This window comes from Electrophorus electricus, chromosome 13 (genome assembly GCF_013358815.1).
Source record: "Electrophorus electricus isolate fEleEle1 chromosome 13, fEleEle1.pri, whole genome shotgun sequence".
NCBI classification, from domain to species: domain Eukaryota; kingdom Metazoa; phylum Chordata; class Actinopteri; order Gymnotiformes; family Gymnotidae; genus Electrophorus; species Electrophorus electricus.
In genome coordinates, this window is record NC_049547.1 from 16,822,172 (window position 1) to 16,840,730 (window position 18,559).

The 18,559-nt window shown below is 39.3% G+C and overlaps 2 protein-coding genes across 2 annotated transcripts; one reads left to right on the top strand and one right to left on the bottom strand.

Moving 5' to 3' along the window:
* Positions 1 to 9: 9 nt before the first annotated feature.
* On the bottom strand, positions 10 to 1,772 carry LOC113571139 (cardiac phospholamban-like). The gene is made up of 2 exons (XM_026999936.2): positions 1,687 to 1,772; positions 10 to 616 (listed from the first exon to the last, which is right to left on the bottom strand). The coding sequence occupies exon 2, from the start codon at positions 514 to 516 to the stop codon at positions 358 to 360; it is 159 nt and encodes a 52-aa protein (XP_026855737.1). The 5' UTR covers positions 517 to 616; positions 1,687 to 1,772; the 3' UTR covers positions 10 to 357.
* A 6,977-nt stretch (positions 1,773 to 8,749) lies between these two features.
* Positions 8,750 to 18,248, top strand: ros1 (c-ros oncogene 1, receptor tyrosine kinase). Its single transcript, XM_035532928.1, has 20 exons — positions 8,750 to 8,810; positions 9,364 to 9,568; positions 9,645 to 9,721; positions 9,893 to 10,009; positions 11,605 to 11,795; positions 11,908 to 12,005; positions 12,147 to 12,652; positions 12,759 to 12,962; positions 13,356 to 13,531; positions 13,695 to 13,898; positions 14,058 to 14,158; positions 16,042 to 16,149; positions 16,245 to 16,410; positions 16,599 to 16,663; positions 16,786 to 16,915; positions 17,093 to 17,190; positions 17,281 to 17,484; positions 17,559 to 17,693; positions 17,795 to 17,946; positions 18,121 to 18,248. Exons 1-20 carry the CDS (start codon positions 8,750 to 8,752, stop codon positions 18,246 to 18,248), a joined length of 3,126 nt encoding a protein of 1,041 aa, XP_035388821.1.
* Positions 18,249 to 18,559: the final 311 nt, after the last annotated feature.

The following is an 18,559-nucleotide window of genomic DNA, read 5'->3' on the forward strand; positions in this document are numbered from 1 at the left end:
ACCCAACACCAGTGTAGTTCTGCTGTAATATCAGTTCTGACAAATCCTATTATATCATATCTTAATTTACTGTGATGAAACACTTCTGACCGACCTCAACACAATGCAGAGTACAAGCTTCTTTTTTTGAATATGCTAAATAAGATCTTCCCTACAGTGTATGCTCTTGAATGCAGAACACAAATGAATGGTGGAAAAAAGCAAGAAATGTAAAACATATGCTATACTTAACTTCACACCGAGTTTATAAAAGTCAGTGATACCTTTAAAAACATGACATGGAAATAAAATTCCCATTGTACTGCCCTTGTCCCAGCCAGAGTAGCCCTACACGTTCCCTGCTTAGATCTGTGGCCGTCACAAGAGCAGGAGGATGATGTATATGAGCAGGAGACAGACAAGGATGAGGGAAAAATTCACGAAAAGCTCCCGCAGGTTGCGCTTGGTCTGCGGGGTCACCTCGATGTTCGACGCTCTTCGGATCGCTGAGCGTGTAATGTGCTGTACCCGCTCCATTAGGACAGTCGGTGACAGAGTAGCCGTAGTAATGAAGTGTACGGAGCTGGCGGCAGCCCGGAGGAGTTGTTATTCTCAGCTGGTGGTGCTTATCTTGTGCCTTTCAGCAAAGGGAGAGACAGAGCAATCATGCTATTTCAAGACAATTATCCTTCTATATTAAGACGGTGATAGCAACCTCATAAGGCACTGATCACAGGTGATCTATAGAGTACCTAGAGTAAATCTAAAATCCAAACCAAGAAACTTTAAGTCAGTGAATCTAACACTGACAGTAGAAAATCTCTTAAAACAATTGTATTGAAAGAACTGTGTTGACTGTTAAAAAGTGAATGAGAGGACTATCAATGACTCTACATTGGTATCTGGTGTCTATTTTAACATATGGGTTTTGTATTTCAAGTAGAAACAATGGACTTAATTGTCTGACTCATTGACTGAGTATGATGAAAACTAGACAGCATTCCTGTTAAAGGATTTACCATCCCACTGTGGAGCAGTTGATCTTGGAGGTGAGAATGACATACATGCATGAGTGACTGTCTGAGCTTCTGATTCACCCTGTGCTATTTTCCAGAACTGCTTTGGTGTTCGCCTGCTTATAGTCAACATGAAGTGTTCTTGTTTATCAGTGCAGTTAACACAACCCATACCAGAACACTGAATATTCTCTCTTAATATCCTTTTTTACTTTACATCACTACACATTTTTACTATACAAGTTACTGTGTTGTCAAATAAACCTTTGCATATTCACAAACATGACTAACAGCAGTGTACTTATTTGAATAGACAAATTTTTGAGAACATTGCAAAATGCAAATAAGTGTTGCCTTTCACACTAGGCTTCCCTTTATCCTATTAAATATTTTTTCATTTTACATTTTAATGCTTCCATTTCACAGGAAAAGAATATAGTCTATAGTAACTCAGAGGTGCAGTTATATCTACAAAAATCTAAAAGTAGATCAAAGGAACGCTTTCAAAAGGTACTATTGCTTTCAAACTATCACTTTTTAAAAAAACTTTAAGGTGGCATCATTAACTTCAAAACTTTACTTTGAAAAAGCATTTCAACCAACCATTTTTTTTGTGTGCATACACTGTGTTTTGTGAATCCTGCATGGTTGAAAAGAGAGTTAATTTTACTGAAAATCGAGTTCAGCTTACCTTCTTCAGAAGCGGCTTGAAAACAAAGTAGCTTTAAAATGGTCACTTCCCAGCATGAGAGCACATTTGGCCAGACAGCCTCTCAGGACATGGAATCAGGTTTATAGGAGGACCAGGAGGGGTGGAGAAAGCAGCTAGGCTAAGAAGAGGGTGTGGCCCTGCATTTGCTGTCCAGTGACGCCTACACAGCACAACTCGGCCTGAGCACATCTCCAGTTCCCAAGGCCTGTCGCTGATACAGCAAGCTAATGGATGTTTTTCCCTTTGATCCTGGCACTTCCCCTTTACTGTAAACAGAACTCCCAAATGTTAGTGGAGAGTTAGATCTGTTCTGACTGGTGTTCTGACCAAAAAAACATTAAAAAAAAAAAGTTCAATCATAGCTCTGTTTAAAGACAAGATTTTATATCAGGAGTGGCCATCACACTGAGTGGGTTTTGTCTTCAGAAAGTCTATGTGTGATTTGCTAAATGCTGTTTTCTATTAATAATTAATTTAAACAGAAAGGTCTGTTTCAAATAAAAGCAAATACTCATGTTTTTGTTTACAGATGGAATATGGTGCCAAGTTAATACCATGTTTGGTTTTATTTCCTAAAGGAGCCTTGAAAAAAAAAAACTATTAATTCTAATAAAAACTTTTGTTTCACGAATGAATGAAATACATGAATCTCATATCTGGTATATGGATGGTTTTGTTGGGTTTTTTTGGGGGTTTTTTTTTTTTTGTGCAACTGAAAATGTTTGATTCACCTGTATCAAAACCTCTAGAAAGAGCTTTAGCTGGTTCGGCAGACAAAGAAGGGGCCGGAATACATTTTTAAAGCTCCTCAGTAATGGATCCTATCGTGAAGAAGGTCATGAGAATTTACAGCGATGCAGGGGGCTGGTGGAGTTTTGTGGGAGCTTAGCAGCAGCAGTGCAGGGCCAGAGTGGCGCTGAGAATACAAGAAGGGATGAGAATGTGATTGCCCGATGACATGTGCGGTCAGACACTGGGATCCAGAGGTGAGGGTTAAACACGGTCTGTATTCAGAACCTCTAACAAGAAAGCACCACACTGATCAGAGTTTTATCAGGCACCGGGATTTGGAGTATTAGTTGCATAAATGTGAAGTTTAGCATTATGAAAAATGAACACACTCTGAATGGATTACACTATTTAAAATTTCTGCTTTTTTATTTTTACATTTACATTTATGGCACTTATTCAGAATAATAGTTAAATAGGTTAGATTCCAAGACACTGCCAGAACCAAATGTCAGTGCTGAAACCTAAATTAGAGCTGTAATACAATACTATAGAATCATTAAAATTTTTATATTCATCTGAATGCATCAGATTTCGTACACAATTGACACAATACTGAATACACAATCCTGAATTGACATACTCGTGTTATTCGCTAACGTTTTCCCACTTCCCTAGCCTCTACCCCTTTCCCCATGATAAAACAGGAGTCTGGCCATATCAGTGGAACCACTGTGCTCCCCTGTTAGCGCATCTGCATTTTGTTATACAGGCAGCTAGAGCGAACCCATCAGGTCATTAAAAACACTGCTTTCCACAAGCGGATTGTGCTGCATTTGATGTGCTCAACACATGGGGTCTGATGGTGTGGGAGGAGAGCAGACAGCTCAGTCTGAGCTATGTGAAGAGATATATTCCCAGATTTCCCAATAAATATACCTCCGAACAAATTTTCATTTTATAAGACTTTCCTACAGCTGCAATTTACATTTAATCACAGCAACATCAAAAATGATAATGATCCATCTTAGTTGTATCAGATCCAACAAGCAGCTATATTGACCTTTGGCCAGGGGAAAAATGCCCTGTCACACCCAACTACAGTATACAAATTAGACACTTGTTTCAGAAGGATTAAGTACAAGTTATTGTGTCAAATGCCTTCAGCTTTTTTTCCATTAGCACTATTGGTGTGCATTTACATATAAAGAAGTCAAGTTTTACACTGAGACATGAGGAACAGGAGGAAGCATCATGTCTTCTTTGGTGTTTCACTAGTCTTCTTTGTTGTTTCAATGGCATGGGGATGTTCCCGCTTCTGTACCGGCCATTGGCATTGTGGGTCTCCTGAAATAAGCTCCCTTTGTTCTCACAAATCCGCCTCTCTCTAAATAAAACCAGCTCAGCAGTCTTCGCATTGTTGTGGTAGGGTTTTCATTGCTATACTCATAACCCTAACACCTGTGAAGCAACAAAGCCCTGTTTGAACACCCCTACTGTTAAGTGCTATAGCAGATAACAGGATTTTTCACAGCACTCTCTATCTCTGTCTATATATAGATATTTCTATCTCTCTATCTAGCTAGCTAGCTAGCTAGCTATCTCACTATATATATATATATATATATATATATATATATATAGAGAGAGAGAGAGAGAGAGAGAGAGAGAGAGAGAGAGAGAGAGAGAGAGAAATATCTATCTCTAGCTAGCTAGCTAGCTAGATAGAAATATATATATATATATATATATATATATATATATATATATATATATATATGTGTGTGTGTGTGTGTGTGTGTGTGTGTGTGTGTGTGTGTGTGTGTGTGTGTGTGTGTGTGTGTGTGTGTGTGGGGAGATGGCTAAACTTAAGATCGCTTATTCTATGTTATATGCGTCAAGCTATGAGGAGGCTGTGATGAATCACCCACAAATAATCTTTATATGAAAGCTAATAAGGAAAGGTTTGGGCTTAGTGGGCAGATATTTGGCCATGTGGTCACTGCACATGCCCAGTAGATGACTGGCCATCCAAAAAATACCCATCTAAGATTCATCTGCCAACATCTGCCAGTTTGGAATTGTGGCTATGCTTTCAGCTCTGGATCAAGCTTTTCCTAAATCCTCATACTGCTCACTCATGAAGTCCCAGACAGGATGACGCTCCCATGCCCTCCTGCTGAGAAAGAAAGGATACCACACATGTACGTGCAAACTCTTGGGTCATATGTCCACTGGTCGGATCCACCAGGCCTTCACTAATACTGCACCAGGAAAGGAATGGCAGGCAGACTTGGATTGCACTGTTACAGGATGGGGGTCCCAGCCGTCATGAGGGGGAAAGTATCTTTATTCCTGGGCCAAGCACGTCTATGCCAAGTATGAATTTCATATCATGCTGGTATTTTACCATGGATGGTCAATAAATCAAGGAGCCAGAAATGTGCTTTATCATTTAGCAACTGAAGCACCTTGTATAACTAGCATGTAGTTATAAAGCAGTCTGAACAGTTAAACCCAATGCTATCAATGCCATGTTTATACCATGCTCTGATGATATAACCAGTTGTTATTTTTAGCTTGGCACTGAGGCAGCATAGACAAAGACAGTGGGGGAAAAAAAACAAACCTTTTTGCGATTTAGAAGACCTGATGAAAAGATGTCATTAAAAAAATACATCAATAAATACCAGCAAGTTTTTTACTCATTAAGCTAGACTCAGCACCTGTTGTCTCCCCCGAACAGGACTTACAGCTTGCTGGCTGACGATAGCCTGAGCGAATGTATTGTCACAAGGTCAGGTATGATGCGATGACCAATGATCAGCCCCATCGCTTCATTGAGAACCGGGCTGAGTTCGCATTTTACACATCCACCCAGGAGGAGGGGAACTTACCTTGAACCTGTCATACACTCTGAAATGCAAATGAGCCTCTCTCAGGGGTTTTATCAGCACCAAAATAGAAACAGAGCCTAGTAAAAGGTGAACATATTTTCATAAGCTGTGTAAGCAAACACTGTGCGGCCATACACAGAAGTTTCACTTAATATGAAAATGGTATACCAAATAGAACCTCAAAACCACTATTACCACTCATTTGCTTAGTTCACTAGTGAATCATTATTTAGTTCACTAATGAAACATCTCTATCGTGCACAAGAGTGGCAAGGTATTTTATGAGTTCTGTTGTCTGATCTGCTACTTTACAGTCTTAAAAGTTTGGCTTAAATACTTGGACAAGCAATTAAGCACTTATGTAAAGGATGCTGACAACAACACAACACTAGCTAAAGAATGTTTATTTGTCTGTCTTTTTTTTTTTTACTACACTCTCTGTTAGCAAAACTAAGCTCTAGTCCTGGGGATGACCTGCAGCCTGCTTTTACAATTACTGGTTGAGGTTGCTCACTATATGTGGCTAAATGAGACATCTCTCTTCGTGAAATGTGCCTCCTGAGAGCTCATGGGATAACAGCAAAGAATCTTAAATTCATCCCTCAGTTATCTTCTCCTTGCACTTGCCCTCCTGTGTAGAAGAGAAAGGACTGCACAACTAACTGTACAGATCCTTGGCCCATCATTTAACATGTCAGTACCGGTATATTAAAAGCCAGATTCTGTGGTGTTTATAGCATAGCACATTGTCACTTGGGACGAGCAAAGATGTATGTTATGTTATGTGTTATGAGGACATGTAATTCAGTCACTGGGGCACTGGCAGGTTGAACTTTAAACAAACTTAGTGCATTATTGTTGCTTTTCTTGTCTAAGCTGGTGCTATATTTAATCATTACATCCTGATCTATATAAATAATATCTCACCCTAAAATGTGTTACCAAAATGTTGCCTTGTATCACCACCTAGAGGGGACTGTAAGAATTTCTTACTTTGTACTGTTTTGTTTTTTTTTAACATAGCTCTGATTACTTTTTACTCATTGATATGTTTGTGCATTATTATTATCATTATCATTATCATCAATTTGATCAGTCTCTTATCAGCAAACTCTGTTGCAATATACTGCTGTAGTATCACTGAATGTATCAGGTGATTCAGAGTATCAGACCTTCATTATGAGGCAGAAGAGCCCTTTTCTCACTCAAGACTCAAGACACAGTCTGAAACAAAGCTGTCTAACGATGAACCCTTGAAACAAACAAAACAATTGTATTCATCCACACATCTATAAAGATAAGCACACCATTCCTAGATTCTGTCCCAGTCCATAGTTCAGATAAGTTAATAAAAGTCCCATGTTTACTGCCAGCCACACACCCTAGAGAAGCTCCTGTTTCCTCTCTGTGCACGCAGACAGGTTAAAAGGCAGACAGCAGTGACCATATCTGAAAAAGGACTATAATCGCACCAGAAACAAAAACGCCACATTGTTTTCTTAACAGATGCCCAGCCATTTTGGAGATAAACGGAAGGGTTTTGGGTCCAAGGGTAAACAAAAAGGAAGCCATATCTCTGAATAAGAAAATGAAAATACCTTGGAGAAGGAGAATACCTGGGGCTGGTTTACACTCTCTACTGACCGCTGTGCTGTTCTACCTTTTTCATCTCTGTGTTGCTCACCTTCTAGATACCCCAGTAAGTCAAGGATAAATATGTTTGTGTCATTAAGAAGTGCCAGCACCAAATAGTCTCAGTAACCTATTTGTAAATATTGAGTAAATACTCTCAGTTTTTTCTTCCACGGACTTAAGTTTGAGCTCTGGTAAACCAGAGGTGGGTAGACTAGCCAAAATGTGTTACCAGAGCTCAAGCTCAAGTGTGTGTGTGTGTGAGTGTGTGTGTGTGTGAGTGTGTGTGTGTGTGTGTGTGTGTGTGTGTGTGTATATATATGTGTGTGTGTGTGTGTGTGTGTGTGTGTGTGTGTGTGTATACACACATGCAACTCAAGCAGTTGAGGGTTAAGAGCCTTGCTCAGGGGCCCAGCAGTGGCAACTTGGCAGTGGTGGGGCTTGAACTGGCAACCTTCTGATTATTAATCTAGTACCACAAACTCAAATATGTGTTCCTCATAGTTCTTTTTACACTGAATTCAAATCTGTTCTAAAGATATTTCTCTTAGGCATATGGTTCTTAAATGAATTGTACAATAAGTATATATTACTTATTAATAATTAACGCTGTTATTACACTTAAAATATGTACAAGCTTGTACAGGTGTATGTTTTTTGCCAATATTTGACCTCAAGAGGCTCCACTTTCCTTGGTACCAATTTGTCATATTCCTACATGACTATATATATATATATATATATATATATATATATATATATATATATATATATATATATATATATATATATATATATATATATATATATATATATATAATCGGTTGTAAACTATTTGTAGACGTAGATGTAAATATAATTAAAACCTATGGTTCACAGAGAAATTCTGAAAACATATCTGGATTCAACGTGCAAAAATACATAATAAACAGCTGTTTTCTTTGCTCTGAGTCTTTATCCTACTTAGTTCGTGTGTTGGTTTTTCATATCGGCTAAATATTGTGCATATAACGTAAGTCACAAACATCACATTTGACGTGGTGACCGCTCTGTAATTAGTACAGTTTCGGGGAAATTTCTGAGCTCTTGCCCAAGGTAGTTAACTTACCAGACATCTTACTTTTCGTTATATTGCAAATAGGCGAACGATCAATCAAACCGGCTGACTAGCTAGCTATTCGTTGTCTAGAAAAGAAACTGCGCCTGTATGTGCTCGAAAGAGTTTTTAGCATATAATATCAATATCAAATCTTATAACATCGAAGCCTTTATTAACTTTATAATCTTGAAAATATGCCTCAATATGGAGCATGCATTGCCGTACGCCATGAGTTCTATTCAGCGGCAGCATTTTATTTTTTTTTATTTTTTTAAGTTGCTGCTTGTAGTTTATAGCTACATAGATAACCTGGCTAGCCATTTCACAGAATATCTATATCGGATGTCACTTTACTTTCATATAATTATGCACATTAGGAGAAAGCACGGATTTCACACAGATATCTATTTCCAGCTACTTTTCATAAATGTCATTTGAGTCCCACGCCGGAAAATGTGCCTGTGCTCTGTTCCGATTATGTCGGTCTACTGTCCACTTTTGTAACTTACTGAAGCAAAGCGATCATCTTTAGGGATTTCACTCAGTCGCTCATCTTTAGGGATTTCACCAACACTCCCACATTTGACAGGTTGTGGCGAAATATACAAAATGTAAAAATTATTTTAAGAAGTAAATGTAATGAAGCAAATGCAGCGCGTTACTACCCACCTCTGCTGATAACAACATGTTCCTATTTCAGACGATAGAAACTGCTTCTAGAAACGGTGGTGAGAACGGTCCCCATGGTAAGCACTAATGTCAAGCACCAAAACGATATCTGGGTTTGTGGTGTGTTAAATGGCTGTTACATTAGCCTGATTCAGTCCTTCCATTTCAGACAGGTGTTGCCTGCTTGTTGCTCCCCATGCCTCAAGGATTGGCTCCCACAGCATCACTTTGAGTTGGGCGCGTTTGAACTGTTCTGACGTGACCTACATTCCCCAATGGACTGGGCCTAGGCAGTCTGGTATTTGGAAACAAAAAGATGTAAGGGGTGGCCATGTTTACATTTAGGCAATTAATTTCTGTGTCATTCGAAAGTAGCCTCAATGGAGGCATATTCTTCTGTAGAATGTTACAGAGCCAACATACACGGTGAAGGATTTACAGTCATTTTCGCTGTATAAGTTCAGAATTTGGGCTGTGACATCGCAGACACAAGCTTCTTCCCCAGAGAGTCTGTTGTATCAAACCAAGCCATTTGGAGGTAGGCTGAATTAAAACCTCAGGCAGCATTTATCAGACTTATGTTTACAGTCATTTTGAACTTAATGCTCTGAGTAACTAAGCCATCCACAGTTCCTTCCTGTCCTGTTATTGAGAGCATTGAAAGCATCTCTGGAGAGAGTGTGGAAGTCAGCTGGTCAGCTCCAGAGAGTCCAGGAGGACCCATTGTGGGCTACAACCTCAACCTCACTGCTCACAAACACGTCGTCAGCACAACCACTGGAGAAAATGTCTTCTTCAGCATATTCTACACAACACTTTACAACACCACATACAGGTATACAATTTGGACCACAGCACTAGTCTTTAAAAAGCTCCAAAAGATTTACTGAAAAAAATTTTTTTTGGTCCAGAATTTCCATAGCTGCCGTGAATCGTGAAGGCCAAGGAGATGTTGCAGAAGGTAGCCTGACTACCCCACCTCAGCCTGGTCAGTCAAAGCAATGGTGATGGTTAGACACGCATTACAGTCTAATTGTGTTCAGTCGCTCTTCTATTACCACTATCAATATATTACCAGAGATTGCCAGAGATTGCAAAATGATGGATTATATAAACAATGAAACACCAGATTTCATCTGTTTTGGTCATTGTGCTTCAGAGCAGAAAGGAGGTCAATGGGTTTTTGCATCAAGGCTGAACTCACTGAGGAGAAGGCAGCAGCATGCTGACATCTACACTCCAGCAGACTGCCTTGCAGTAGAGGCCAACATTAAAGGTCTCACCCTTTCGTTTAATTGTGATACTCATTTAAATTGGGATTATACTTTCTCCTCAGGAGACCATGCACTCCTAGATCACATGAATGTGTTTCAAAGAGATATGAGACCAGTGTTTCCTAATACTAGGCATATACTGCACAGATGACATCATTTCTTGAGATGCTTAATTTTCTCATAAATGACTTTTAATTATCTGATATTTTATCATATACTGCTTGGCCAAAAAAAAAGGTCACACACTCCAATATTTCATTGGACCGCCTTTGGCTTTGATTACAGCATGCATTCACTGTGGCCTCGTTTCCACAAGCTTCTGCAATGTCACAACATTTATTTCTGTCCAGAGTTGCATTAATTTTTCCCCAAGATCTTGTATTGATGATGGGAGTTTTGGACTACTGTGCAAAGTCTTCTCCAGCACATCCCAAATATTCTCAGTGGAGTTCAGGTCTGGACTCTTTGGTGGCCAATCTATGTGTCAAAATGATGTCTCATGCTCCCTGAACCACTCTTTCACAATTTGAGCCCGATGAATCCTGGCATTGTCATCTTGGAATATGCCCATGCCATCAGGGGAAAAAATCCACTGATGGAATAATCTGGTCATTCAGTATATTCAGATAGTCAACTGACCTCATTCTTTGGGCACATAACGTTGCTAAACCTAGATCTGACCAACTGCAAAAACCCCAGATCATAGCACTGCCCCCACAGGCTTGTACAGTAGGCACTAGGCATGATGGCTGCATCACTTCAGCCGCCTCTCTTCTTACCCTGATGCGCCCATCACTCTGTAACAGGGTAAATCTGGACTCATCAGACCACATGACCTTCTTCCATTGCTCCAGAGTCCAATCTTTATGCTCCTTAGCAAATTGAAGCCCTTTTTGCCTGTTAGCCTAATTGACAAGTGGTTTTCTTAAGGCTACACAGCTGTTTAGTCCCAATCCCTTGAGTTCCCTTCGTACTGTGCATGTGGAAATGCTCTTACATTCACTATTAAACATATCCCTGAGTTCTACTGTTGTTTTTCTACGATTTGATTTCACCACAAGTTTAAGTGATCGCTGATAACGATCATGCAAGATTTTTTTCTGACCACATTCCTTCCTCAAAGATGATGTTTCCCCACTGTCCTTCCACTCTTTAATAATGCGTTGGACAGTTCTTAACCTGATTTTAGTAGTTTCAGCATTCTCCTTAGATGTTTTCTCTGCTTGATGCATGCCAATAATTTGACTCTTCTGAAACAGATAAACATCTTTTCCATGACCACAGGATGTGTCTTTCGACATGGTTGTTTAACAAATGAGAAGCGACTCACTGCATCAGTTAGGGTTAAATAACTTGTTGCCAACTGAAACATAATCACCCATGCAGTAATTATCCAATGGGAGGCTCTTACCTATCTGCTTAGTTAAATCCAGGTGATGACCTTTTTTTTGGCCAGGCAGTATATTTAACCCATCGCATAATAAATAACTATTCATTAGGTACCTTATTCAGACATGTTGGATCAGGGAAGTAGATAAGTGTGCTCACTGAATAATAAGTCTTATTCTTGATAAGATAACCTTTTCATTGCCCACAGGGGTGGCTGTGTATCATCACTCCAACCGTGTCTACTTCTCAGAGGGTACTCATATCTGGGAAAAGGGGGCAGACAATCTAACCAACCCCTCAGACCTCACGCTTCTGCACTCAGCTGAGGCAGAGGTCACAGCTCTATCTGTAGACTGGCTCTACAGGAAGCTGTACTACATCTCCAATGGCAAGGTGTGTGTTTACTTCTCTGGGGGGTTTTTTTACGCTCGATCTCTGTGAGAATGGCGAACTTGTTTGTGTTAAGTAAATTCATACTTGCTTGTTTTATCACCCCTTTAACTAAATATAGGTCTACTGTTGTAAACTAGATGACTGTTCCTCTCCAGTGAACATTAACCTGACTTTACCCAGCACTCCTAAAAAAATCTTTGCAGATCCTTATAATGGGTAAGTATCATGAAAAATCATCACCATTTTAATTACTCTATCTTTAATGACTCTGTTATCACAAATTGAGAGATCTAAATGAAAGCCTTTGTGCATTGTGGATGTACTATAGGTTTCAACACTAATTTGTTGTCTTGTCAGATGGCTGTTCTTACTTTTGCAAAATGGAATACACCGTATTTCTCTTCCGGAGGTTTTCAGTCATACAGACCATATCGCTCTTGTGGTCAAGGCAGATGCCATAAGTGACTTTGTGGTCAGCTCCCCCACCAAGAGGCTGGTCTTCTACAGCAGAGAAAACTACACGCTCTCTACTGTGTCTCTGGACGGCTTGCAGCCTGTTTCTCTGATTTCTGAGATTCACTATGATACTCTAAGTATAGCTTATGAAAATGGACTCCTTATGCTTACAGATGGTTTTGCTGTGTATAAAGAAACAGGGAAGGGTTCTGTGGCTATATTTATAGAGTTTACTATGGACTGTGATATCATTCATTCCACTTATGAAGGCTTTGGAAACCTCTGCTTTTTCAGTCCTCTCTCCCAATCCTATCCAGTACCCAGGCAGGTAGAAGACTTACAGGTTGTGTTTGGATCAGACACAGCTACCCTCCACTGGAACAAACCAAAACCCATGAATGGATCAAGTGAGGGACTTTGCAGATGTCTTTGAATAAAGTTTATGCTTGGTCAGAGTTGTCTCCTCTTCCCTTCTTCACTTACCTCCAGTGTTTTTCATTTGTCATCTTTCAGGTACATCATCTTGGCAAAACTGGACATATTCTGTGAGGTGTTCAGTGAATGGAACAGTTGTTAAGGACATCGGTGACATAACTGAGACACAAACTTCACTTGCAGACCTACAGAGCACTCAGCATTACATTATTACTGTGTGGGCCAGTTCTCCTGGAGGACACTCCCAAAGAGTATCATTTGAGGGCACAACTCTCCAGGCATGTAAGGGTGGTAAATATGCTGTTAACTACCATATTAAAGTCTTATTACCCATGGTTTTATTGTCAAACTGATTAATGGAATCTCTGTTCTTTACAACTAGCTGAAGATGCACCATACATAACTGCTGCCTCTGATAGAGGGTTTTGCATGCAAGAGTTGGACAGTTTTCATTTAATTGAATCCCTGGACTTTTATGTCAAATATGTGAAAGGTATTTGTGTGGTAGCCAAGAGACAATGAAATTTTACCAGCTTTATACTTTATCGCATTCATTTAAAATTCCGACTCAAGCAACACAATACATCTTCAAATAGAGTCCTTCGTCAAATTAAGAGTGCCATGGCCTAAATATAGCGGTCTCACTGTCTCGCAATTTCCATTGGTGTTAAACAGACATGGACTGGTATAATGGCACACTGTTCTGGACTAACAGTTCAGGACACATTAGCTGGATGGATAACCACTCTTCTGGTCCTAAAGTATTTATAGTGCCTCAGGCTATGAAGGCTGATGCTGTAGCCTTTGACTGGCTGGGCCAATATTTTTACTGGAGCTGCAATACAAACATGGTATGTACTGGAAACATATTATTTTGTATAGTATAGATGCAGTAAAACCTTGTGGATACAGCAAAAGATACGGGCAAAGCATTGCTGGGAATTTCATTAATGACTGTAATCAAATCTCACATCACGATGGACCTCATACAAACAATTTTCAAACTCTCAGCAGATATGTAGAGGAGCTAAGTCTGGTCAGGAGGCTGAAGTATTTCTCAAGCAGAAGCAGAAGCAGAAGCAGAAGATTGAAAACCTACTTATAGACTCACCAAATGCTGCCATCTACTGGACCACTGAGACAACAGTGCAAACTTGTGGGCTGAATGGGGAGAGATGTCAGCTACTCAAAGAGCTCAGTGTTTTCTCAGGAAGAAAGGTGGGATGCAGAAAATGTATTCAAAACCATTAATATATATTTATTCTACAGCAGTGTTTCGGCTCTCAGCTTAGTCCTCAAGACCCAAGAAACAGTAATGCTCTAACAACAAATGCTCTAACCTACCACCCAGAATAAATATCAAGTTTCTCACTACAGATTGTTGGTATCACCGCAGACATATCTGAAAGGAATCTGTACTGGGTAGTACAGGATGGTTCTTTCTTACATCTTTACAGAGCAGACATCAGCAATGAGCGGTAGGCATGGTCAACAATACAAACACTTACACATGTAAGTGTACAGACACTTACAGATGCTTATTATAAATGAAGCACTAAAGCATGTTTGAACATTTTCAACCCATATTTTATTACTATGTTGTTTCTACATCACTTGCAATTGTGCATATAACCACCTCACTAGCAGCTGTAGAATTATCGCTTGTCTGAAGCGTCTCACTGGACTTAAAATGCAATCATTTACGGCCTTAAGATCCACAATAAGTTTTTTTGAATATGGAAATTATAGTCTACAATATAGTAAAGAATGCTTGTTTTCAAATGGCAGAGTTTTGCTATGGCAATTTTATGTAGTTCCAAACAGAAAATGTGATACTAATCTCAAACCATTTTGAGGAAACATGCTGTTCACAAAACACACCAATATACTGTGAGTTTCCTGTTTTCAAAAAGTAGATTTATTTTAAGGGTTAAATACCTGACCCACTGGAGTGTCTTTAAATACAGGAAAATCTGCAGGAATGCAGTACGTTTCTCAGTACTAAAGCTAAGCACAGGTCTATGCTATGCAATCATTTAAAGAAGGCAGTAGTTTAGAAAATAGCAAAACTACCCTTTAAGTAACACTCACCAATGAACTAAATCTGACCAGATTCTGTAATACTGTTTACAGTATTGTTTACAGTCCTGTCTTGTTAAGATCACAGGACTCCAAAGTGACACAAATGCTAAAATGGAGTTCATCTGAAGTATTAAATCACCAGCTGGCCTACTACAGTGGACGGCTTGTGTGGTTAGGTGAGGAAGGAAAACTGAGAATTCAAGAAGTGAATCAAACCAAAAGTGTCCTCTTATCTCCAAATGCCACACTGACAGCGTTTGCTCTGCTCCAGAGAACACTCAAACCACTTCCAGGTCATTTACCTTTTAAATGTTACCTTTTTAAGATTCTTGTTTATTTCTGTCAAGCTCACTTTTTGTTATAGCCTGTTACTAAATGTGATGTTTTAAACAAGCTCTGTCTGTCCAGTTGGATTCGCATCTCCTCCACAGGTAATCCCACCTGCAGTTTTAAAAACATCTGTTCGCCTTGAAGGCAACCATACCATGTTTCAAATCCTCTGGGATCCCAGCACAACTGAATTTGGGACTGTGTTCTACTGTGTAGTCTCTCCCAATTTAAACTTGCATAAGTCACAATCAGAAATGGTACGTTTCTTCATTCACCAAATAGCATTATAAAAAAAGAGTCAGTTTAACAAAGAATGATAGATTTGATAACAATTTCTTCATAGTCGTTACTGTGAATTATTTGAAATATGTTTTCCCACAGGCATATTCTGTGAAGCATTGTCCCACTTTCAATACATTCTCTGAACCCTTCATTCAAGTGAAAATGTTCAAGCCAAATACCAAATTTAATGTCACAATAACGCCATATACTTATTGGGGAAAGGGTGACTCAACATTTCAAGTTCTCTTCACACCAGGTAGAGGTAAGACATATCTGATATCATTCATTCATTGATAATATTTAACATATTCTAATATATATAATACTGCAATTGCTACATAATCTGTAGATTATTAAGTTAGCAGTACACAGAACAAATTTCTCAACATGAGGTTGTACCTGTTATGATTATGATGCCAATCATCTTTCAACAGACATACCCACAGAAGCAAATTTGGAACTGATGCTAAGTGTTATCATAAGTATTACAATAATTATTATAACTGTTGGAGTAGCTGGTAAGATGACCATGCCTTTCTTACATTCATACACAAATATTATAACCATTTCTTTATACATAATGTGCTCATTGCATATGAACGTATGCAAAAACAGTCATAATTGTATTCCATTTCCAAAACTTCCAAGTTTGCTTCATGTGGCATAGAAATAAGACACCTAAGATAAAAATGCAAATGGATTTATACTGCAACCATGAGGTACTGGCTGAAAGCAGAGGTTTGGCAGGTCTAGGAAATGCCTGCTATGCTGTCAGGTATATAATAATGACAACTACTCTAACCAATAGTTAAACAAAGAAAGTTTATTGAATAATGATTCTTTTTCTTCTTCATCTTTACCTCCACTTAGTATGCTGCCATTCCATAAAGAGAAGGAATCGCTGCCTGCATTTCCCAGGGAACGTTTGAGACTACAGAGGTTGCTAGGCAGTGGTGCTTTTGGAGAGGTTTATGAGAGTGTGATGATCAGCAATCAAAGCGCTGACTTCATGCCTGAGAACAGAGTAGCTGTCAAAGTAAAGCTTTGAATTATTCAAATTAAACTGTAGAATTTTTATTTGTCTGGAGCCATAATATAATAGTTGTGTTTGGCCTTTATTTCTTATGTAACAAATGTAGGCATTGTTTCCATTGAAATAAATCTACTCACATGGATGAACCACAGAGCTAATAAATGTTTTCATGATGGCATTACTCTCAACAGACACTGCATCAAGGTGCCAGTACTCAGGAGAAACTGGAATTTTTAAAAGAAGCTCATTTGATGAGGTAATTGGAATGAATTTTGCCCACAATCTTAATTATGCCCAACCATGTCATATGACTGCACCTTCCACAACAACATACATGTTAAAAAATGGTTTGGTGTGCTGCTGTGTGTGTGAGTCCAGCCAGTTTAATCACCCCAACATCCTGCACCTTCTTGGGGTGTGTCTGTTCGATGAGCCTCATTATCTCATCCTGGAGCTGATGGAGGGGGGAGATCTGCGCTGCTACCTGCAAGGAGCACGGCCCACCACTGTGAGTACCTCACCTAACCAACATCACACCACAAATACACATGGTAAATCATAATCTCAGTATAATCTCATCCTCTGTTCACTGAATTAACTCATAGAGTAGTTTATCCAGAATTACTTCAAAAAGACAATCAAGTGTAGAGGAGCTGAGACTGATCATATGTCTTGAATTTTCTAGACTCATGGGCAACTTCTGAAGCTAGCCAGCCTTCTTGATATAATGTTGGATGTTGCTAAAGGATGTGCGTATTTGGAGAAGCTCCATTTTGTTCATAGGTATGAATATGTGCACAAATGACTCTGTAAAATATGCTACAGCTCAGCACCGTGCAATAGCTAATTTAAATCTTTTTTATCCTTATGCAGAGATCTTGCCACAAGAAACTGTCTGGTTTCAGTGAGAGGATATGCAGATCCCGATAGATTGGTGAAAATCGGTGACTTTGGTTTGGCCCGTGATGTCTATAAGAATGATTACTATAGGAAAAGTGGAGAGGGCTTGCTGCCTGTACGGTGGATGCCCCCAGAGAGTCTCACAGATGGCATTTTCAATAAGCATTCTGATGTATGGTAAGCCTCAGAACAAACAAGCTTATCAGTGTTCCCTTAAATGAACACATTTTTCATGGTGCGTTGTTTGTCAGGGCATTTGGGGTGCTCCTATGGGAAATTGTGACACTAGGAAAACAGCCATATCCTGCTTTCTCCAACCAAGAAGTCCTGCAACACATTAGTGCAGGTGGAAGACTCCTAGCTCCTGCTGAGTGCCCATCAAGTCTGTATGTCTCACACATTGGATAATTTCTTCAATTCCTCTAAAGCACTGTAACAAAAGTAACAAACTAAACTTTTGCACCCTCATATACAACTACTCCCACAGATACAATGTGATGTCGGAATGCTGGAGGACAGAGCCCACTGAGAGACCAAGCTTCCGTTGTCTTCAGAGAACTCTGGGGCAGTTAAGAGAGTCTGAAACATTCAGCCAAGATGAAAGAAATGGTCATGTTAACCAGGACTACCAAGAAGATGGTAAGACTCCGCTTGCTTTAGTTTGAACATATGGACCCAATAACCAACCACTTGAAAAGGTTATGACAGTTACTGATTTCTCTTCTGCTTTAGGTTTACTTAGCAGGCATTTACTGACCCTTGCATTGACCAAAACTCCCATTTCTATGGGGTTCTTGTTTCTTGCTCTTCCAGAGGAGGAGATTTCCAGAGGTATGGATGCAGATGAGCGTGTGGGGACAGAGCTGACTCATGTCCTCAGCAGTGAGGGCCTAAATTACCTGATGTATCAACCAGATGAGGCAAGGCAGGCATTACAATAGATTGCTCGTCACTTACAGAAGACAGATGAGGAGGAGCTGACGGACTGCAGAAACCGACTGCAACAACATTTTTTATAATTATTGTTATTATCATTGTTGTAATTATAAGAATAATTTTAATTATTGTTGTTGTTTAATCATTCTTTATACTGAACATCGCCTAAGACTGAGGTCTCATTTGCAGGGAGGCTCTATATACCACATATAAACAAGAACAACATATCAGTATGCATTAAACACACATTCAAATGAAATTATGATGGAAGTTTATTACAAATTACTTTGTTGGTCTGTTTTAGTTTGAGAATCTA

Excerpts from the sequence above, each read along its gene's own strand:
- LOC113571139 (XM_026999936.2), bottom strand. The coding sequence starts at position 516 with ATGGAGCGGGTACAGCACATTACACGCTCAGCGATCCGAAGAGCGTCG.
- ros1 (XM_035532928.1), top strand. The coding sequence starts at position 8,750 with ATGTTCCTATTTCAGACGATAGAAACTGCTTCTAGAAACGGTGGTGAG. Across the intron at positions 11,796-11,907 it reads TCTCCAATGGCAAGGTGTGT|GTCTACTGTTGTAAACTAGA; the intron begins GTTTACTTCTCT and ends AACTAAATATAG. Across the intron at positions 12,006-12,146 it reads TTTGCAGATCCTTATAATGG|ATGGCTGTTCTTACTTTTGC; the intron begins GTAAGTATCATG and ends TTGTCTTGTCAG.